A 23,602-nucleotide genomic window follows, 5' to 3' on the forward strand; every position below is an offset into this window, starting at 1 on the left:
AACAGGCTTTGGAAATGGTGTGATCATGTGTGCCAGACAGGTACAGCAAAGGCATCGTAAAGATCGAGAGTTGCTTGCCTTTTCAGTGGCACAGTGAACGGACCAGAGCACAATACACCTCATCAAATTGTATGCTTGAACTTAGATGGTAACTCTGCCTAATGAGATATGACATGCGTTGAAAGTATTCCCACATGTGCTCTCCACCGTCCTGAGAAGAATTCCCGAGGAATAATGAAATATTATTAACTCTATCTTTTGTATCTCTCTATGTTTGTGTTTGTGTTCTCGCTCTGACTGTGTCAGGTGTCATGTTAAGTTTCAAGACTCAATCCCCGGATGGCCTGCTGCTCTGCGCCTTCTCTCCAGGAAATCAGGAAGAGTTCCTGGCTATTCAGATCCAAAATGGACGGCCTTACTTTTTGTTTGATCCGCAGGTAGGAAAAAGTTGCATATGCTGTTTAAAAGCAGTGGGTAGGTTGTTTACTTGAAGCACAGTAGTGAATAGTCACCTAAGAACTTAATCAGTCCTGCTTATGGGCCATTTAAGCCAATTTGACTTCCCATTTTATAAATCCTTCTCATCCACAAATTCTCTTGTTCTCACTTTACTTTATCTGTTTTGCTATTATTCTGTTCTCCTTGCTCACTCCTTTGCTCACCTCCTCTCCTTTTTCCTTCCAGTCCAACCCTGCCCCTCCATCTTCGTCTGTTTTTCTGCTCCTCCCTGTCTTGCTCTCATCTAATAAACGTGATATACAGCCCCTCATTGGTTTCTCTCAGGGATAAGGGGAAAAACTTTGAGTGTCAGCGTTGGAATTGGACTGCAATTAACTCATTCCCTGCAGTCACCACGCGTGAATACCAATTGCAAGCTAATTAAGCTTTGCACCCGTACACAGACTCATCCTTGCACAGCCCTGCTTCCCTTATCCATCCTTACAGACACATGTAGAGGGGTTCAAGAGTCAACGACTTCAATGATGAAAGTGATGATGGGAGATGATTACACATACTTCCATGAGACCACCAACTAATTACACACTCAAACAAACACATTTGTGTACCCCCTCCTCATCAGTTTCACCATCCAATACTGCTTATCAAAAGCACTTCATCAAAAATGGAAGTATGTGTTTGTGGGCACATGTCGGTCTGAGGAAACGGGTGTGGAGTGTTGATGTGTTTCTACGGTTATGTGCGCTGATCTATGTATGCTGAAATGTGCCTTTTCCAACCCAGCTGATTCCTTTGTTTAGGCTGGTTTAGGGTAATTAACAGTGGGAGTGGTGTCACGGCTTATTAGTGTTCTCTAGATACATATAGCTGGGCCCATTACTTCCCCCCATTAGCCTGTTGAGCTAGCCTAATGGGATTACCAGCATGGGGGGGTAATTTAGCATGACACAGGAAAGTGATATGCTCATAAATATGTGCACATGTGATCTGCCATACACATGAATTGGGACACAACCATTCCTTTTCACATACAGAAGAGGTTGACAGTTTACTGTCACAAACTATTTAACGCACATGCTGACACACATACAGTATATTCTTCAATGACGGAGTTGGGCAGTGTAAAATTAAACTGAAAAACTCCTGGAAGCTGTTATTATTATACAATTACCTCTCTTAGGTATCAGAAGCATGACCCACCCACAGCAGGTGATGAATATATGTATCTTTCTCAATATGATTCCAAATGGAAACTATGACATTTATGTCAGCTACTAATCAAATCCTTGGAGGTTCTGGCAAAGGTTCATGAGTTGGTGGGGGTTTAGCAAATTTGCCAATGGTGTAAGGTCCCACATAGTACGATGCCAGCTTGGGAGACTCAGCCCAGACAGACAAATCCTGTGTTGACAACCTCACTCTTCATCCAAGCAGGGATTCTGTAACCGACTGAGCTGGGCAGCTCAACCTTCTCCCAAGTTTAACTTAATTTGCAAATGAAAGTCTGGGCAGAGCAAGAAGCAGCCAGCAACTTTGTTTTCCAAAACAGACAGTGTGCTTTATTGTTGTAGCAATGCAAAGGACAGAGCAAAGAGTAGAGCGCTCTAAGCATGTTGGTAAACGTCCAAAAATGTATTTGCACATATTTGGCAAGCAGTAACAAATGCCTACCTTAGGCCCATTTACACCCATTTAGTAAAGTCTTCTCAAATCTGGATATATAGAATCTTGATAACAAGGTTACGTGTTAATACACAATGTAAACGCTCCAGTCCCATTGTCAGCTGTCATTATCCAGATAATTTATCAGGATACAGATTGCATTTTTTTTTAAATATAAGCTGTACTGAGCATCATTGGCTTCACACATCCACATTGTGAGCTTCACAAAACAACTTAAATCGTTTGCAGATACGGCAGCAATTTTGTCTTAAATGCCTTGGTCCTACCATTAGTTATTTTTGAGGGAATTGGAAGTGTTAAACAGGCCTACCCCTTCTCTCTGGATCAGGGATTGAGGCTTGTGGTTGTGGTTGTGTGTGAGGGAGAGAGAGGATACCCCTCTCCTGTTGTCTTGTTAAGTAGAGCTGTCTAGCAGTGGTAATAAAGATGTCAGAGGCTGATATACTCTGGCATTCATACATTTATTGATCTCATCATTAAATCTTCATCACTGACTGTGTGTGTCTGTGTGTGTAGATATATGTTGCGATTGTGTTTGTGTGAGTGTGGTTGTGTCTATTACTAGTTTTACTACATAACTCTTTGCCTACTTGCTAAAAGCTGATCACAACAATGATGTCATACTTAATAGGCTGCAGAAAGCCCTGTAACAACACTTTGATGATTGTATGTGTGTGTCCAATGTTTGTGTGTGCAAGACATAATGTGAAATCATAAAAGTAAGGATGTTTTATTTGTCTGTTATCTAGAAAGTGGTCTCCTTTGAGTCAGAGTTCACGTCCGCTTTAGCCTAGCAATTATTGCAAGAAGGTTAAGAAAATAAATGCAAGTCTCTCACAACTATGATATCAATGTGTGTAAGTCCTTGCCTTTGTTTTGGGTTTGTGTGTGTTTGTGTCTGAAGGGCTCAGCAGTGGCTGTGAGTGTACACGGGGATGGAGGCCGCAGCTACAGTGATGGGCAATGGCACAGCATCATGGCAACAAGGCAAGGGGCCGTGGGAACAATCGTTGTAAACAATCAATACAGAGGTAGTTCTCATATTCACACTAAGTACAATTTGTGTATGTGGTATGTGTGAGTGTAAATGCTAGTGTATTTATACATATGAATGTACAAAGCATAGGAGAGAGACGTGTGAAAATGTTGAAACATTATACTGTATATGTAAATCCTCCTGCTCCACATGGAGGTATTAACCAGGTTAATCCGGCCCCCTCTCTGCCTGATGAGAAAAATGGTGCCTCAATGTATACACACACACACAGAAACAAACAGTAGAGTTTCCCAAATGTAATGGGACACATAAACACACCCACATGTTGTCCCATTATCTTCTGCTTTATATTCTTTAATCTACATTTTCCTATTTCGTCTATTGTCTGTACCCTCTCTCATGTCTCTTGACTTCTTTTATTCTCCTTGGGTTATTCACTGTTTACACCTAAATTCTGTACTCCCTCTTTTAATATTTAATATTTTCTTCCTTATTTCCCCTACCTGTCCCACCTCACTTCACTACCTCCATTAGGTAGTGTGTCAGCTTCCAGTGGCAGCACTATTATTGGTGAGAACACTGGGGTCTTCATTGGAGGGCTGCCTGTAGACTTCACTCTACTAAGAGAGAATTCAAGTGAGTCCATTGACCTCCGCCTTCCTTACTAGATCATTTTAGTTTTTATTGATTTGATACACATAATAAAGTGGTGAGGTTTTCTTTGAGGTAACTAGCGATGCTCCCATGGATCAGGGAGGAGTTTCTTATCCTTTTGGCGTGGTATCATCACACAAGGATTAGAAACTTGGGCCATTTGTTTTCCATTTAAGCCATATTCACCCAAGAATAGATGCAACATAATTGATTGTCTATTAATAAGCAGTCTGTAATGTAACTGCAACTGACTGAATTTGTATAGACTGAAGTCTTTGACTGAAATAGATACGAAGATGGTCTTTTACACTTATATTGTATCGTGTATTACTAGGTGATGCTTGGCCAGTGCGACAGGGCTTCTCCGGTTGTCTTAGAGATATACATTTCAAGATGACTGACAGCCCTTCAGAGGACTGGAAGTCTCTGGACTGGACAAAGGCTACACGGAAGGTGTCAGCCTATGAAAGCTGGGAGGGATGTCCCCTTCAGACTGTGGACGGAGCCCATTTTCTGGGTCATGGTAGGATGCAGTCATGTTGTTGTCAGTGATTTTAACTGATACTGATGTTGTCTTTTTTGTTGTCTATTCCCCTTTTCACAGTTACAATACACACTAAGATGCATCACCTCATTCTACAAGATTGCTTCTACCTGGTTAACAGTTGTGGGATGTGACTAATGCTAAGGAAACATCCTTCCTGTTTTGTACATGTGAACACATTGTAGTTGATGTGATCTTAAATGTGTATCATATCATATCACTATCCTACTATAACTGCCAGCTAAATTTGACACACTTACACTTACAAACCATACAAATGTCTCACATTTTGTTTTTCGGTTAACAATTTGTAAGACAAAGACTACAAACTGATATGGTTTAGACCAGTGATTTTCAACCACTATGCCTCGACACACTAGTGTGCCATGAGAGGTCGTCAGGTGTGCCATGGGAAATTATCCAATTTCACATAATTAGTCCAAAAAATATATTATTTAGTTGCAAATAATTTGCCATGGTTGTGCGTCTGTGCCTGCAATCTAGTGACTGTGAAATAATTCAATCCTCCTTCATGTGTCCTGACTGACCTGCCCAGTAGGTGGCAGTAGCGCAATAATGACCTTGTTAATTCAAAACAATAGAATTAGTGATGCGTGATTGTAACCCAGATGAAAAGAGTCATATGAGTGGTGGTCAAAAGAAAGCAAAAACGGTGAGCTCAAGCAAATACAGCGAAAGATATCTTTCGTTTGGATTTACTTTCACCGTGGATCCTGATGCACTTTGCTTGGTGTGTAGGGGAAAGCTTAACAACAGTGTTATGGTCCCAAGCTAGCTTAAACGCCATCTCCAAACAAAACATCCGTCACTTCAAAGCAAGAACACAGATTTTGTTCGCTTGCGAAAAAACACGGAGGAGCAGGCAACTTTTATGAGAAACACTACAACGGTGTCTGCGATAGCGCTCAAAGCTAGTTACTTGGTAGCTGAACTCGTAGCTAAATCCAAAAAGCCACACACTGTGGCAGAGACATAAATACTACCTGCCTGCAAAGCCATCGTTACTGAGTGAGTACAAATAAATTGACAGACTATTGACTAATTGTAATTGTATATGTGTCATTTTGTAACACTTTTGGTTGATGGTGTGAGGCAGGATTCTTTAAATGTGACAAGTGTGCCTTAGCTCAAAAAAGGTTGAAAAACACTGGTTTAGACAATAACCAGCTGGTGATAATGCTCTCAATGTTTCAGGTTACTTGGAGTTGGGTAGCCATGTTTTCAGAGGAGGAGAGGTGTTTGACATTGCCATGGAGTTCAGATCAGACCAGCTCAATGCTCTCTTGCTCTTTACTCATAACACAAACACTGATGACTACATGCTTGTAAGTGTCTGAATGAAAAGGCATGCCTGAAAATACCTTAATTAAAAGTACAAATTGCCGCTAAAACACTAGTCTTTGGTAATCATTCTTGTGTGTTTCAGGTGGAGCTAGAAGGTGGTTTCCTGTCCTTCGTTCTTGCCTATGGAGGTCATGTGACTGAGCTCAAAATGTGGGCAGGGCTTCGCTACTGTGATGGAGAGTGGAAACAGCTCTCAGTGGCAAAACGAGGTTCAGTCATTTCTGCTGAGGTAGATGACTGGGAAGATGAGACCAGGGTGGTGGGAGGTGCAGGAAGGATCAGAATTGATTCGCCCTTATACTTGGGGGGTGTGCCTACTGAGCTCACACACCCTGCTCTGGCCAGTCGAAGTCAAAAACACGGTGAGATATGTGCAGCTTGTCTGAAAAAAAGTGATAAAATCATTGTAAATGTGTTTTTCAAATTCAGCAATGGTAAACTGATGCCATGCACATACAGCAGCTGAAGTCTTTATTTTGCTTACTGCCTCGGTTAGTACATTTACATGCACTCAATGCTCTGAGTATTTGTCCTTACTGCAATTAAAAGGCACAAATGCGATTAAGCCTTTATAGAACATGGACTGAATGAACGCCATTCACACATGATGTGTAGCATAATGGCAGAGGCGAGTGCTACTATTCAGGAAACGAGGTGGCATACTCACTATTCAGACATGTACATGCTTGAATAAAACTATTTAGTGTGTTACTTGGTGTAAGCATACTTCGTTTTGCGCCAATTTCAATTGCATTAAGGTGTATGCATGACGTTTTTTAATGCAACAACAATTTATTGCCTTAATCAAAGTGTAATTAAACTTTTAAAGTGCATATAAATGCACTGGGTGGCAGGGCTGTTTACAATGGAGAAAGGTGATGCAGCAGCATTAAATACAATCTGTTAAGCATTGCAATCCCTTAATGCTGGAAGTTCACTTAAAAAAAGCCTCAATTGGACATTGATTTTTGCAGGTAACAGTCTTTGAGTCTGGCTACAAATTATCTGGCAACTTTCAGTATATCCTGCTGTTCTTATTTTGTGAAGTTGATAAGGGAACATATAGTATGTAGGGTATAAGACCTCGCCTCTCTTCTCCTCTCTCATCTAGGCTTTGGAGGTTGCATAAGGGGTCTCTCCATTCGAAGTGATGAACGTACTGTCGGCCCAAGTGTCAGTCTATATGCTGCCTCCCGCCGTGCTGTTAAAGTCTACCTGGGCGACTGTCCCACCAGCGAGAGCCGATTCCAATGCAGAGGAAATGACTCGGTGTTGGTCTATACTGGGAGAGAGACACAGGCCAGAGATGATAATTTACAGCCTTTCACTGGTAATGACACCCTGTTTGAAAACATTTGCTTACACACACTTAGTAAGATCAGTTTATATCAAATGTAGCATGTACCACCTTAACAGCTCTTATATGTATCTTGAGTGCTCTCTTCTACTGTCAGCTTCCACTTAGGGTTTTACAATTTGTTCTGTAAGTGTACAAAGATAAAAGACAGATGTACACATTTATAGCCACAAATTGCATTATTTCAAACATTGGTTATATTTGTATTGGTCACCTGTTTTTTGAACACTTCAGATCAATTCAATTTTTGCTTAATTTGAAAAATGTCTCACTCTCCCGTCCCATGTGCAATCCACATCCCTATCCAATATCCATACACACACGTCCACCTATCAAGAGTATTTCTACAGGATTGTGGCCTTGGCTCCAGGAGGCTGGGCAGCAGGACCTTGGCAGAGAGGACGCAGTCGAGGCAAAGGTAAAACATCCCTCAATTCTCTTTCTATGGATGTTTTTGTCTTTGTGTGTTTGTATGTTAGCAAGCAAATGTACACATCAGAATGCCATCATAACAAAAAACACCTGCTCATAGGCACAGAGTTCCGTCCAAACACACAGATATTATTATATATATTATATTATATAATTGACACTGATAGTATGAGACATTGATAAGGCCCATAAGTACTTGAGTAGTTTAAAGCCTTGTGTAATAACGTTTAATGGTGTGTCTATGTCACAGTATGTTTATAGTGTGTGCTGTGCTATCGTATTTAGAATTAGTATTACAAATTAGATCACAAAGTCAATGACATCAATTCTGTTACAATGTTTTCATATTTGATTGAAATTACATTTTGTTTTATCTTAATTTACATATTTTGAACGTTGCATTCAGGAGAAACTTTGTGACTTTTTCCTGCTGTGTTTTTCGGTGTATTGAAGAGATTTTGGATGTGAAACCACTAATGTCTTGTATAGTACATGAGACTTATCCTCAGCCAATGATATTACATGTGTCTGACGGTATGAGAGATTGATAAGGCCTCTATAAAGGGCATCCCAGTAAAAGGCTGTTAACCCAGAATGGCCTGTGTGGTCCCTTGTGTAATATAAAGCTGCTCGTTAGTAGTGAACGATACACTGGTAGGTCTCAGTATACCATCCAAGAGAGCGACCAGAGAGAAGGCTTGAGAGGGAGGGAGGGAGGAGGCATTAATGACAGAGGGAAAGAGGGAGGGCTCGGGGAAGACGGCCAAGAGCAAAAGGTGGGAGACACGAGATTCAAGATGTAGGAAAAGAGGCAAGGATGGTGGAAGTAGTAGGAGGGACGTAGGGAAGGAGAATAAGAAAAGGAGATGAGGAAGGATGAGTAGACAGGAGAGGAAGGATAGGACGGGAGAATGACGGGGGTGTGAAGCACCTTTTCAGTGCAGAGCTTTTTGTGTATTTTAATGTGTCATTCTATGAGAAGTGTAACAGAAGGAAGGGGAGATAAATAAGATGTTTATAATATCTCTATTTCCAGAGAGCCAAAGACGTAGATTTTGAATATATGAAATTATGTATTGCCAAGCTGTGTTTGTTATTCCCCCCGCTTTGTAACAGTTTGCGCTGAGAGAGTTATGTCGTAGTTGAAGTTGAGCGTAGGTGAAGGAGAGAATGATGTAAAGAAATATGGAAGGCTAGATTGAAAGAAAATGAAAGCAGTGCGTAAAGCAAACCAGCTTTGAAACAGAGAAAAAAAGAGCGAGGGCAGGATATGGAAAAAGCTTGAGCAAAGGGGGAAGCTGATTGCTGTGAAATATAGCCCAGAATGAATGGCTGGATATATTAAATCAATGCTGAAGAAGTTACAACACTCATAAATAGTATTTATGTTAATGGATGGTGTGATTTACTGGGTATATTAAGACGCAGAGAGATGGAGCTGCTTTTCCCTTAACCCTGTGTGTCTTTCCTGTTGTTGCTGATTTTCCACTTACATTTGCTCCCTTTGAATTTGTCTCTTTGATTTTGTGTCTTCTTTCTATTATAGTATTTGCATATAGTTCTTAATTCAATTGTTAGGTTTCTCATGTAACCATTTATTGAACCTTAAGTTGAACATTTTTTCTCTTTGTTGGCTCTTCACTTCCCTCTCGACTCTCTTGTGTAATCCTTTGTCCTCACCCTCGCTCTAGTTCCCAGATCTGTCCCACCACCTACCTCAGTGCAGATTTTGAGCGGTTCCGACGCTGAAGTGAGCTGGGCTCCACCCACCGGTGAGATCAGAGGAGTGATCGACAGGTATGAGTTGAGGGCCTACAACAGAGACCAGCCAGAAGCACCACCTGTCACAGCCATTTACCTGGCCAATGGAAACTTCACAGGTAACACACCTTAAAGTCAGACCTTTATTATACATTTTTTTTAACTTCAACCCAAAGGCAGATTAAGTTGGAGGGGTTTTAAACTGAGTTATCTGTTAGTGCAAATGAATCCATCATGTATTGAGAAGGTAAGACAGTCCATGTGGGAACGCAGTAAAAACAGGGAAAAATTAAAAGCGACTTTTTGTCAAATCATACCATCAGTTTTCAACACAACTATCAACCTTGGATAAAGTAACTTGCATCCTTTTAACATTTCCTATTCTTAATACTGCTCTTTAATGGCAGAATCTGTGGATTTTGTACCACCGTCCTTCGTGACCTTTGGCCCTGAGTACAAACACACATTTTTCACTCTTTCTTTCTGTCGTACACAAACACTAACACTCTGTTAATGTCTCCTTGGCAAGTTCCCAACTTTGGGACACTGTCTCCATTTGGAACGAGACACTTAGGACTACCCGGATGATGTCATACCATGGCATCGCTCCTCCTTGCTCTCTTTCTGTTGCTCACTTTTCGATCTTTCCTCACTTCATCTTTTATGACCATGATGATGTGTCTGTGTCCGCTGTTGCTATTCGTCCCTTCTCTCATCCACTCTGCCATGTCTCCAGGCAAATATGAAGATGAGCTCTCTGTCTTGGTCTTTCTCTGGTCTCCTTCTCTCTGCCCCCCATTCCCTCCCTCTCTCTTTGCCACACATTAAGTCCTGCATGATAAGGCTTCTTGTTAATTTATGATGGCCTCGACACCTGACTGCAGAATTACACCAACGGCTAAAAAACACAGAAAGCAAATGAGGGTGTAATGGCAGCGGAGTGGGGCCCTGGTCCCTAATTGAATTAAAAGACATGGGTAACGGGGAGAGGGAGGGCGACAGAGAGAGAGAAAGAAAGGCAGAGGGTGAGAGGAGGCAATGTTTATGGATCGGGGGAGGGTGCAGGTGAGAAGAAGGGAGATGAAGGAGAATAAGAAGAATTGCAGGGATGATTGAAGATCAACTGATCAGTTGCCGACCTCAAAAAATGTGTTTCCATGTACAGTTTGTTGAGAAGTTCTCGCATGTCTCTTTGGTCAGCATTTCTTCACAAAATTGCAGAAGACATTAATCATGGAAAATGCCTTAATATCCACAGTTTATTTTCCATTTCCTCTTTACAAAACACTTGTCAACTCACACTCCTCACTCCTTGACTCTCTCCTGTTCTGTTGTCCCTCACTCTCCTGCTCTCAAGGTGTGTTGTCAGGCCTCACTCCTTTCACACGATACATCGTCACTGTAAGTGTCTGCACTCCTGTTGGCTGCACTGAGAGTATTCACAATGACAATGGTGATGGTATTTTGAGAGGGAGCCTCACAACCCCAGAGGAAGGTATGGATGCAAAGCACACACACATATAGACACACAAAGTTACCCACATACAGTATATGAATTGAACTTATTTACACACATTTACCCAGAATTGTCAGCCTCTCTGTCTCTGTCCTTAACCAGCTGTGTTAAGTGATAGTGTGTCTGTTAATGCTTACGCAGACACACTATCATCCTGTCTATCCAGTGATGGAGATAAGCTTTTAAGACAGGAGAGGAGAGGAAAGGAAAGGAAAGAAAAGGAGAGGAGAGGAGAGGAGAGGAGAAAAAAGAGGGACAGAGAGGAAGAATTAAGTGGCTGAATCAGGGCAAAAGCGATGGTGGAAAAATGAGACACATTGCAAGAAGAAGGAAGTGAGGAGGAGAGGGACATTTTTCTTATCTGGGGAGTGATGGACGGGCGAGTATAAGGAAGAGAAGGAGTGAGAGAAGAAAAGAAAGATTTTTCTCCATATCTTACTTGCTACATTAATCTGTGTTGGACTAACTGGCCTTGTTGGGGAGATAATGTGACGGCAGGGGTCAGTGCAGAGACAGCAAAAATCAATCTGAAGTAAAAGAACAAAAACACATCACTGTATTGATTCTCATTGAGTGCAGAGTTAAGTCACTAAACCATGTTCGGTGGGTGGGAGAAAAAATGGCTCTACAAGTTTTTTACCTATGTCTAGTTTTACACACACACAGGAATGTAGACACACACTCACACTATTATTGTTTTCACCACACACTTTTGTGAGCTCCATGAATAAGAACATTTATTGATATGTTTTTTTTTTGTCTTTTCTTCGAAATAATTAACATCATTTGTAAATAAAACTCAAGCTTCATCCATGTATGACGTATACAACTTTTTATATTGCAGTATAATTCATAAGTAAGGTGCCTCTATTTTACAGAATGCTGCAATCTGCATGAACATTTTTTTCTTCATTATCTCGCATTATCTCGCTATATTGCATGGTTTTAGGTTTTATGGTTTTATGATCTGTTTATGATCATTAATATTAGGAGTAGGATTAAGTTAAAATTGAAAAAAAGTATAATTAAAAATGTGAAAAGGGTCCAGCAAGTACAAATTTAGAATTACAGAAACTAATGCCAAAACTGATGTCTGACGTTTGCAGTTCCGGATGCTGTTTCTCCTCCTGCTGGAGTCTCATTTCCCTCAGCAATCTCCCTTACCTGGAAACCACCAGCAAGGTAAAACACAGTCTTCCCTCTTACATTCAAACCATTTGGTTTGTTAAATGCAATGTTAAATGTAAGTGCATATCCGATCATTTGTCACAAATCTTCAAGTAGAAGAATGTAGACTTTTTATGACAACATAATATATTATATTTAATTCACAGTATAAGTACAGTAAAGCATTTATATTAAGCTGCATACTTTTAGTACACATGCTTTTCTTTTACAGATAACACAACATGATTAGATAAAAAATAGATTCAACGCAAACAAGAAGTATTTACAGTACAATTTAATACATCTGAATGATATGTATAGATATAATAAATAAAACATTGTGACTGCTTGCTGTCTTTTCCCTTTTGTTTCTTTGATAGACCCAATGGACGCATTACAGAATACATCATCTATCACAATGACCAAGTAGTCTACAGGGGGAAGGACAGACAACACAACATCACTGGTAAAGAGGAGAGGGAGACCCAGAGAGAGAAAGACAGAGAGCGCACGTGTGTGTGTGTGTGTGTGTGTGTGTGTGTGTGTGTGTGTGTGTGTGTGTGTGTGTGTGTGTGTGTGTGTGTGTGTGTGTGTGTGTGTGTGTGTGTGTGTGTGTGTGTGTGTGTGTGTGTGTGTGTGTGTGTGTGTGTGTGTGTGTGTGCACGTGCTTATGTGTACTGTACAGTGTTCCGCAGCCTCACTGTGACTGTGGAGCAAAAAGGCCTCGGTCTCGGAAAAGGTATGAAGAGAAGGGGAAGAGTGAAGAAAAGCAGAATGGAGTGGGGGATTAGCATTTGAAAGAGTAAAGAGCATCTCAGTGCTCACCAAGGGAATAACACTTTCAAAAAGAGTGCTAAACACACACCCACACACACATACGCTCACGTTTGAATCATTACACACTATAGAAACAAAGAGCACTACACATTAGCACACATGCACACACACAGTTTGCTTTGAAAGATTTGACTTAAGAGACTTAAAAGAGTGATGAAACACATGTCACACAGCTGAGACTAGAGCGCAGGACACATAGATACACACTTGCACGTATGCACACACATGCAAATCCAAGACACAGCCTCAAAGGAACACAGGCTCACAGACACATACACAGTGCATACACTGGAGAGCCAGCCTATGTGGTATTTTATGTGAACAGAATAGATTATGACTTCATACTTACACAAAAACATCACATTGCCAGACTGTATATGTACAGTATGTTAATGAAGACATAATGTATCATCCATGCTGGTTGTGGACATACTAGTCAGAGTTTATTGTCAAAAATACAATTTGTTACCTGTGCTTGAAAAATTGAAAATAGTTTCAGCAGAGAGGAAGAGAAAGAAGTAAATAATGAAGGGTTAAATGATTACGCATACATACCAAAAAGTGACAAAAAAAAATGTTTTATGTGTGTTTTATGTTTGGCTGATTAATCTTAGCTATCCAATGTATGTGTGTGTCTGTCTGCTTGTCTGTCTCAGGACTCGATGTGTATTCTACCCATGCCTTGGTACTGAGTGTGTGTACGTCTGCCGGCTGCACCAACAGTTCACAAGTTACAATGTTGACCTCCCAGCTTCCCCCTGGGCCTTTACAAGCACCAACTCTTACCCCGCTCGACTCACGGACTGTGCTGGTGGAGTAAGTACACACCCACCAATAACCACATCTATACATAAACACACACAGAATTCCTGATCACAAACTCTCCCTCTTCTAGAGTGATCTCATACACTGTTATCCCAGTTATATGATTAGTCTCCTTGTGTCATAAGAATGATATTCAACGCTCCTGAAGCCTTCATCCCTGGGTTTCCCCACTTCTGCTTAGTGCACATGTCCCCCTGAAACACTTGCCCATCACTGTAGATTTGGTCCCTTATAAAGGTTCATCCAGCTCGGTCCTGTGGCAGAATGATTCTAGTCCTTGTCACTGCACCAGTGACTCCTACTGGTCAGTCATGGAGGCTGCACGGCTTAGGGTAGTGGGACTTCTTTATCTTGTCTAGTCAGTCACATACAGTACTACCTGAAACTCATTCTTATTATGGACTTCACCTTTGCACTTGCAAATGTTGTCCCTGTAAAAAAATCTGCCCTTCTGTGATAACTTATTGAAAATAACAACTGAAAAACCTCAAATGAACAGTAAATAGGTGGAATCACTATTAAACTGTACAATTTACCGGACATGTGTTATCGAGACAGGCACCTTTTAAAACACTGTGCCCAGAAACCACATGTGGTGTCACTGAATGGGAAATAGAGTTGCATTGAAAACAAATGATTAGGTGTGATACATCATCCATCATAATACAGCTGCCAAAGCACATAGAAGTGCACCGTACCCTGAGCATTCAAAATGTTTTGCAGCTATTTATTCACCAGGTGTAGGGAAGTCTGCATATTGCCTTGTTAGCACATTGGTAATAGGCAGACGTTGAGAGATCATACCTGTTCAATACCTCTCACTTTCCATCTGTGAAAAAAAGCTGAGGAGGACCAACAGAGACATGCACACAGAGTGCAACTGTGGGAAATTTGAAGGAGGAGAGAGAGGAAAAGGCAATGAGGGGGTAGATTTGGGTGATGTTGAAAAATAAAGTATGTGGGGATGAGGGTGAGAGACTGTGAGAAAGGTTGAGGAAAGTGCTGGATGCAAACAATATCAGCAGATTTATATCCCACCATCACCCAAACCTTACTGACAAACATCCATGCACACAGAACACATTCAAGTATGTACGAACACACTCTGAGGGCTTGAATTTGTTACAATTAGTTTACTTAAAACTATATCATTTGATTGTACAAAATATATATATATTTTTTTACTGATGTTGTGTAGTTTTACATACTTTAACATGTTTTAATAATTCTTTCATTTTATTGATTCATTGATAGATTCTGATTTAAACCAAACACATCTGACAGCTTGGTATAGATCCTAAAATGCAGAGAAAACACCTCTTATTCATTACATTGTGATACCAGTGCTTTTCTAAAAACATTGTTGCAGTGAATTATGATAGAAATTATTAAAACTCCCCTTTGGTTTAGCTTTTCAAAAATGGATATATATCAAAGTGCCCATCGACAGCATATAAATCTTATAATAAATGTGATAGATTAGCCGCAGTGGCTAATTGTGTGCTAACTCACGCTCATCAGTCATTCAAAAACTGGCTTTTAATGGGAGAAACCACAAAAGGAATCCATCACGTCTTAAAATGGCGTACCCCTGGTTCCACGTCAGGGGGGGTCGTCGACTCACTGGGAATTGTAAGAATTGCAGGACTATTTATTAAAGTTACTGATTTAGTGTAATACACTTTTTTTCTCTTGCAATACTCTTTTCAGAGTCTTTTGCATTTTTACTGTGACGTATATAAAAATATAAAACTTGTAAAAAATATAAATAAATTGTTTCACCTTACCCTACAGCAACTTCAACAGCTACAACAGAGTGAATCCAAAGGAAAACAAAAACATTCAGGGAGCAGAAGTGTGTATTTAATCAGATTTCAGTTTCTTCTTTTTCTTATAGTTTGTTACTTTGTTTATCTTCACTCATTTTGATACATGTAGTTCCCATGTTTCTGTTTATTAATATCACCCTCTCACCCTCTGCTGGGAATGACTTTCCTTTTTAAATATAGAATTTGGGGGACACTATTATCTGTCCATGTCCATTACGAAGTGCTATCTTGTAATCATTTTAGGACATCATTCTCGAATCCTGACAATACACAATGAAGCACTCCTACATTCAAGTTCTTTGTTACTTTCAGTGAATCAAGGAGCTGTGGAATTTCATCGACAGAAAGGAGTAATTAAAATATAAGAATTAAAACATGTGGAGGAAAGAATAGAACTTAGTACTAAGGATATATTTGTTCCTGTGCTAATTCCTGCCTACTTTGTCCAGGTGGTCACGTCCCTCTCAGGTGAATGGGGTTTTGGAGTTTTATTCCATCTTCGTGTTACGTAGCGGTGAGGAGCCTGTCCTGGCTTATAACAGCTCTCAGCTTCATGAAGACCACACACTCCGAAACCTAACCCCAGGAACAGCCTACACCATAACTCTGGCTGTGAGTACATAACACACGCTCACAATTTTGTCTTTTTGAAGTTGCATCTTAACACCCATGTGTTGTATGTGATTTCAGGCCTGCACCGGAGGTGGGTGCACCTTAAGCGACCCCAGCCAGGTTCACACTGAAGAGAGCACCCCAGAGAATGTTCCAGCACCACTGGTCACACCTTTGTCTCCTTATGCGCTCAACATCAGCTGGACCCCTCTTGATACTCCTAATGGTGAGAAGACTAACATACTCAATCTAGTGCGCTCACACAAATACACTCACACATATGCACCATATCAAGAGACAAAAAGACAAATCAGTTTCACACAGACGAGCAAGAGGGCACTCTTACTCACACATACTGTATTTTTTTTTCTATCAAAGATGACGTTTACAGTGATGTAAAGTCCAGTTATCAAGAGGAGATGATATAAGAGGATTGTCAATGTACTGAGAGAGAACAGAAGAAAAAGAAAGTAAAGTGATGGGCAAATGAGGCCCAGAGAGAAAAAGGGACAGAGTGAGAGGCCAGTGCTTCACAGAGCCCTTGAAGTGGATGAAAAGTGCTCCCTTTTGACTGAATGGAGAACTGCAGGCTGGAAGCACATAGGCTCGCAGAGATTGCCTACCTTCTTCTGTTTTCTCTGTTTTCTGCATTCCTCTCATGTTCATCTTCTCTTCTTGCAGCCAATTAAAATCGACAGCTCAGAGTTGGTCCAAGGTGTATATCATTTACTTTTGATATGCATTTGGAATTCAGCTATTTATGTGGATTCAAATCCCACATCATAAATAGGAGTTCTTTGTGCACTTAAATAGATTCTCCTTGCAAATGTTTCAGAGAAAAACAATTATAAGCCGTAGACATGAGAGTTTTTTGCACACCGTAATTTAGAATGCCAATGTATAAATTAAAATTTCCGCAAAATTTAAATGTACAATCTGCTAAGCTGTTAAAGTGAGGAGGAACATGGAATGAAGCATCATCAATCAGTTTACTTGTGTCTGAGTGACAGAAAAAACATATCAACATTTATAACAACGCAAGCTGTCACAAATAATCTAAAACCGTGAAACCATCTTGCCCTCACTTTTCCAAAGCCACTTGTGTTTTTCTCCTATTTATGGCAAATCACATGATCTCTTCGTCAGTTTCAGTTTTGGCTCAGTAATCTGCAGTATGCAATAGTTGGTTGATAATGGGAAAGATTGTTAAATTTCTTTCATTTTCACACTGGACTTGTCATTTACACACCAGTGACCAGAGAGAGAACAGATGAAGAAATCTCAATTAGTAATCACACCAAAGGAGAAATCTCAGTATGAATTTTAAAAACATCTGTGTCCTGATTCGTGGTGTTTTTTAGGACTGTATTATTTATTCTTTTTTTTTTTATAAACATATGTAATAATATGAGATTAACCATATTTTTAATAACTAAAAAATAACTTAATGGGTTTGATGATTTATCACTTAGTCACCAGACGATTATGTACTGTTAGTGTTTGGGTTTTAAGATGAATTATCAAATGTTAAATGAACAAATCCTGTATCTTGTGAAGCCAAATGAAGTGATGAAAACCATCTGAGGGTTTCCCACCCCATGTCACAGCCTGTAATGTACAATGCACTGTCAGATATTATCAAATATAACTGCCATGCTAGTTAAAGTATATGTAATTTTATAATGTGTGTATGTGTGATGTGAATGGTTTGTTTTACGCTTAATGCCACATGAGTGCATTTCGCACTATAAACCCTATCATGTGTGTGCGTATTAGCCTGGATAAATTACTTAAAGCTTCTCTCATCTCTTAACAGAAATGTATAACAAAGGAGACACTTGATCATGATTCCCTGATTATCTTGTGCATAAAAAGCTTACATTTTTGCTTAAAAAGGAAGGAGAGCTCTGTGCGATTGTTTTGATTTTCAATAACTTTTTTTCATAAATGGACGGACGCAATGATCCTGATTATGATGATGATTACCATGATGAACTCTCCTGTCTTGGCTTGAGCAGTGAGATTGTGTGCAAGTCTGTCTCTCTCTCTCTCTCTCTCTCTCTCTCTCTCTCTCTCTCTCTCTCTCTCTCTCTCTCTCTCTCTCTCTCTCCCTGCCTCTCTCTCTCTTCCCCCCCTTTCTCCCCAATTCCGCAGGGATTTGTGGGGGATAATCCTCTCGGGGATTAGGTCGGGGCAACACGCAGACAAAGAGGGGAAATAAGCCTGTTATGCATTCGCTGCTTCATTTCCCAACCTGTCTTTATTACAACCTACACTGATATGGGCTTATTCTCACACACACACACAGACGTCCACGCACATATACATACTCTCACAGACATGTGATTGCCCACATTAAGTGCTTCGCAGATGTAGTTGGCATCAGTGGGGTTTTTGTGTCTTCATTTCCCTGATAGGTGTGTATATCTTATTGAGCAATAATAAAACCCACACATGATTAAAGTAGAATAGACTCTTAGTTCTTAGCACTGATCTTTTGAGCCCCCTGTATGCATTTTTATTAAGGAAAACCACATTTGGCAGCGTACTGTTTCGTTTTTTTTATTCAGTGGATGTAATGTAATGTAATTATAGGGTGAGTGTGTGTGCATGTATGCGTGTACAGCCACGTGTGAGTTCCCATTTCAGGGTGTGTATGTGTGTGCGTGCCTGTGGATGTTCTTGTGTAGAACTAGTATTTGCACATGCATTTGTGTCTTCTAGTACTGTCCCTCTGAGGGCCTTTATCCTCGCAGCACATATGGTTACATTTGTCATTTCAGTGCTATGTTTATCATTGAAACACTGACAGACAAAATCTTGGGCGTCCATTTGCATTGTAATCCAATGTCCCAGACTGCACCTCTACGTAGAAAGTGCTCACTTTATGATTGGAAATTTATAGAGTCTGACTTACAGTGCAAGAATTGTCTGTGTACCTTCTGTTAATTGGATCTCTGATTCTGAACAAACATTGCAAAATGAATATCAGGACCTGTTATTGAAAATCATTTTATTTCGCACTCAGAAGAAATGAAGATCAAAGCACAGAAAGTGGTTTGTAGAAATATGGCTTGAATTTCCAAATTTGTATTCCCATTTTCCTTTTTTTTTTACACTTCTGCAAATCAAACTCAGACTCACTTTTGACAAAACGCATTGCATATGGAGTATTATTACTATGGAAAAATCACTACAGTCATGGAAATACATGGTCTCATAATTTGAATTTATGGATGTATCATCTGTGGTCGGATAATAATAATGACGTGTGTGACGTGTCTGTTTATTTCGCAGGCGTTCTGACCAGCTATGGCGTCTGGCGGGATGGAGCTCTTATTGCAAACTCCAGTGCTTCTCAGAGGTTCTTTGTAGTGGAGGGACTCTCTCCATGGAGCCGACACATGTTCAGGTTGCAGGCCTGTACAGCACAGGGCTGTGGCAAGGGACCAATGGTCAGTGAATCACTTAGTACTACACACACAATGTTTAAGCATTAATCTGCAACATTAATGGTGAGATGTTCAAGCAAAGTTTATTTGATAATTATTGGCTTCTATGAATGGAGGTTTCCCGAAGAACCATTATTATTTTTCTTATGTTCAGCTTTAGAATAATGGTAGAAAGATAAAACACCTCCCCATGCACATCCAGAAAGTAATACGATAACATTCTATATATGAATAGGTAGCATGTAGTATTTAATGACACAGAGGAGACAAAACATATAAGGATGTTTGCAGATTATAACATTAACTAACCAACACCAAGTTATTATTAATAACTATTAACTAACCAACACCAAGTAATTATTATTAACTATTAACTAACCAACACCAAAAAATATGTTGTATATATGTGGTAATACAGACTCACATTTACAATGTTGATGTGTGCGGGCGCACATTTGTGTGTGTGTGTGTGTGACTTCATCTGTGTGTGCGTCTCTGGGTATCATAAAGGTGATCGATTCTTTCAGCTCAATAACGAGGGCTGGCGTGGCGACAGTGACATTTGGTAGGAAATGCCACTCCACGCTCAATGATGCCTCTGACGACAGGCCATATTTTGGGACATTTTTCCAATACAGACGCCATATTTAGTCAAACACTGCAAGAACAGCTGACACAGCAGAACAGGAGGAGCAGAAAAAGCGGAAAGGAGAGGGGAAGAAAAGGATGTAGAGGAGATGACAGGGGAAGAGAAGAAAACAGTCAGAGAAGGAGGGTTAAAAGCATGGGGTGTAATGATGAGTAGTACATGTTTGGAGCAAAGTGAGAGATGAAGTGGAAAGTGAGGAGGCAAAAGAGGGTAACAGGAGAGTGATACTGGGGAAATAAGAGAGAAGGGTTTCAGTCGGAAGATAAAAAAGCTAGGGAAGGGGTAAAAAGGGAAATGCAGCAAGTCAAGTTTAATTTTTAAAGCCCAATATTGCATACAATGTCTCGCAGATCCACACATGAGGGGTTCCCAACTCAGCCCAAGTTGTCTCCAAAGACACAGAAAACCTCCCAAAACTAAAACCTTAATAGCAGGCCAGAGCAAGACAATAGAGACAAAACAAAGGCAGATGTAGAAGATTCAGAGAGAATGTTGATCAAATGTCTCTTTAACATTAGAACTATTTGGGCGGGTAGACCTGACTTTGTTATTATGTGCCTTTTCTTTTCAAATCAGGTGGAGATGCGTACATTAGAGGCAGCCCCAGAGGGACCCATCCTCTTGGAACTGAGTAATCACAGCTCTCGATCACTCCGTGTTCGCTGGACAGCCCCACCCAGACCAAATGGGAATCTCAGCTACACACTATACTACAAAAGCAAAGGTGACGCGGCCTAGGGACACGCTGTTGTCTCTCTGCCTTTCTCACACACATGCATAAACAGAATGAGTTATTTTGTCACATATTCTGCTTTTTATTTTTCTTTACATTCATGTTTAGAGCTTCTTAATCTGGGCCTTTGCTCCATTGATGTCTTAACATTTGCAGGAAATTGCGATGTTCACTTGAGCAATGCACTGAACTGGTCCATCAATATAACTCATATGTAGATGAACAGCTGCATGTCATCTATATGGGGTTAAAATGGTGATCCTAGTGGCAGCATAGAAAAACTTACCTTTTTCTTTCTAACTTACACTGTTGTATGTCTATGACTATGTTGTATGTCTGACCAAAGTGTATTGTCTAAGTAAATCCACAAGTGTATTTTTCTGCTTTTGCTACATTGTATCTGTTTGGTTTGGTTTGGTTCACATTACATTAAAGGAAGAGCATCAAATAGGGACACTTTGGATGTGGCAGCACACAACACAGATACACCTCACAAACAGTATCAGCATACTGTGAAGGTTGGGCACACAATTTTGAAGTAAAGAAATGGCAATCAAGCCAGGGTGATGGAAAAAGGAAGAAAGAGGAAACAATGTTGCCAATAACCTGACCTGAGCAAAACAATGGCATGAAGATTACATTACATTACATTACATTACGATCATTTGGCAGACGCTTTTATCCAAAGCGACTTACATTACAGTTACCGCCCTTCGCAGAGGGGGGAGCAATTGAGGGTTCGGTGCCTTGCTCAGGGGCACCTCGGCAGGGGCTCGAACCGGCAACCCTCCGGTTCCCAGGCGGAAGCTCTACCCACTGAGCTACTGCCTCCCAAGATGGGATTAACAAAGGCCCACATCCAGACAAATCCACACAGACAAGTTTACGCACACATACACAGTTACAGAGTCGAGGACTTTGATCTGTGCCTCCAGAGGAAGATAACAATAACAGCATAGAGGGACCAAAAGTTGTTTCACTGTAGTTACCCGTAACACATGGCCATCATCAGTTCACACCAAACTTTGTGCCCATCAGAGTGTATTGTTTGGCTTGCGTGGTGTAAATTTCCAATTCTTTTCCCCTTTTATCTCTCATTCATGTAATCTAATACAAGTCTCTCTTTCCCTCCCTGTCTGTCGCCGGTTGTCTCTTAGACAGTAAAGGTGTGTTGGATGGAAGTACAGCAGCAGGCAGCTGGTTGTCTGTGACTGACCTACAACCGTATACCAACTACAGCTTCTGGATCCGAGGGTGTAACACCCAGGACTGTGTGAAGAGTCTACCTCTCAGTGCTACTACGCCACCAGCAGGTACACACACTAACAATAAATCAAAACAAGCTCACTGCAAACTCTCTTGCAATTTTAGTTTGGACACAACTACCTATGGAACTATGCAGCCCAGCCGAATGATTTCTGAGCAGTCAGATGAAATCATAACTCACCACTGCGCTGAACTCCCACACAACTATTAAAACCAGTCCATGTGGAGACACTAAATCCTCATCGTGCAACTGCACGGACTTTTTTCTTCTGATTTATCCCAAAAAATAATTAAGAGCAATCTTGGTGAGCAGTGGTCCATTCATCCAGACGGATGTCAGAATGGTAATGTCTGAGTAAAGAGGCGACCTGTCAATCAGAGTAACCAATACTGCAGCATGTGTGAGTTGATGTCCGTCTCAAGCTAAGTCTTCATGGCCCTGACAGAAAACAGTGAGCTATGTGTTTATTGTGGCATGGCTGTGGCAGGTTACACATAAACAAACACATGTGTGCTATCAAACTATTAGTACCATAAATAAACCATTGTTGTTGTTTTCTGTGATTGCTCTAAGGAAATGGAGATTGTAGAATAACACCTCAGCGATGTTTCACAGCAAGTTATATAATACTATACTGTTGAGCACAGGGGAGAAGAAGAACTCTGCTTATTTGGAGTGGAATTTTGGGCGGACATTGCATGGCTTTCAAATTCTTGGATGTCCTAATCCCCCGTGTGGCCTGGAGAAAGAGAGAATGTAAAGAAGACAGAGAGAGGAGAGGGAGTGTGCTAGAGTAATAATAAGCCACAAGAGACATGAGAGAAACAGAGATCATTGATATTACCAAGCACCCTTAGCCTGTATTGGTACATTTTGATTTGACTGGCTAAAAGATTTGCTTTGTTAATTATTTTTATTCACTACACACTAATTGTCATAATATAATGATATAATCATATCATGTGTACACCTAGTGAGCTGGAAAGGTAACGGTTTTGGCTTGCTTTTGGAATGAGGGTTACTGTTATTCAATGGGTAGCACACACACAAACACACATCACTGACTGAACTCTACTCTCTTGTGTAAAATGGAGGCTGATTATGCATACTGATAAATGCCAAAGCTGATCAGTGGAGTCTGTAGATAATAGTAACAGGCACAAATATAAACAAGTCTCACCACTTCAGCTAATGTTAACAAAAGGCTTGAATACATGCACACACACCACCCAACACCTATGCTCTCAGCCAGAGAACAACAAAAGACAGAGTTCGGAAAGTTTTAGTGTTCAAGTTCAAAACAAAGGCATAAGAAAGTATAAATTTTAAATACCAGACGTTTCCTCTCTTTCTATCTCTCTTTCTACCTCTGTGCCTCTGGCATCTCTTTAGACTTCTTTAAGGCAAACTGTCTTGATGCGTCCTTGTTCAATGAAAGAACAGAGAGAAGATAGTGGAGCAAG

The 23,602-nt window shown here is 40.5% G+C and overlaps 1 protein-coding gene across 1 annotated transcript in view; it reads left to right on the forward strand.

The window, feature by feature from the left end:
- The window catches only part of ush2a (Usher syndrome 2A (autosomal recessive, mild)), a 169,448-nt gene that overhangs the window by 59,483 nt on the left and 86,363 nt on the right, over positions 1 to 23,602 (forward strand). The window contains 18 exon segments of the mRNA XM_076156076.1: positions 307 to 437; positions 3,047 to 3,173; positions 3,674 to 3,775; positions 4,128 to 4,316; positions 5,553 to 5,683; positions 5,785 to 6,064; positions 6,814 to 7,032; positions 7,397 to 7,477; positions 9,183 to 9,371; positions 10,610 to 10,747; positions 11,875 to 11,950; positions 12,316 to 12,401; positions 13,429 to 13,588; positions 15,876 to 16,038; positions 16,117 to 16,264; positions 19,336 to 19,493; positions 20,716 to 20,863; positions 22,030 to 22,185. Coding sequence (XP_076012191.1) covers positions 307 to 437; positions 3,047 to 3,173; positions 3,674 to 3,775; positions 4,128 to 4,316; positions 5,553 to 5,683; positions 5,785 to 6,064; positions 6,814 to 7,032; positions 7,397 to 7,477; positions 9,183 to 9,371; positions 10,610 to 10,747; positions 11,875 to 11,950; positions 12,316 to 12,401; positions 13,429 to 13,588; positions 15,876 to 16,038; positions 16,117 to 16,264; positions 19,336 to 19,493; positions 20,716 to 20,863; positions 22,030 to 22,185 — 2,682 coding nt within the window.

The sequence above is a fragment of the Genypterus blacodes genome, unplaced genomic scaffold (genome assembly GCF_046128005.1).
Source record: "Genypterus blacodes isolate CSIRO-AG114 ecotype Tasmania unplaced genomic scaffold, CSIRO-AGI_Gbla_v1 ptg000067l_1, whole genome shotgun sequence".
NCBI classification, from domain to species: Eukaryota; Metazoa; Chordata; class Actinopteri; order Ophidiiformes; family Ophidiidae; genus Genypterus; species Genypterus blacodes.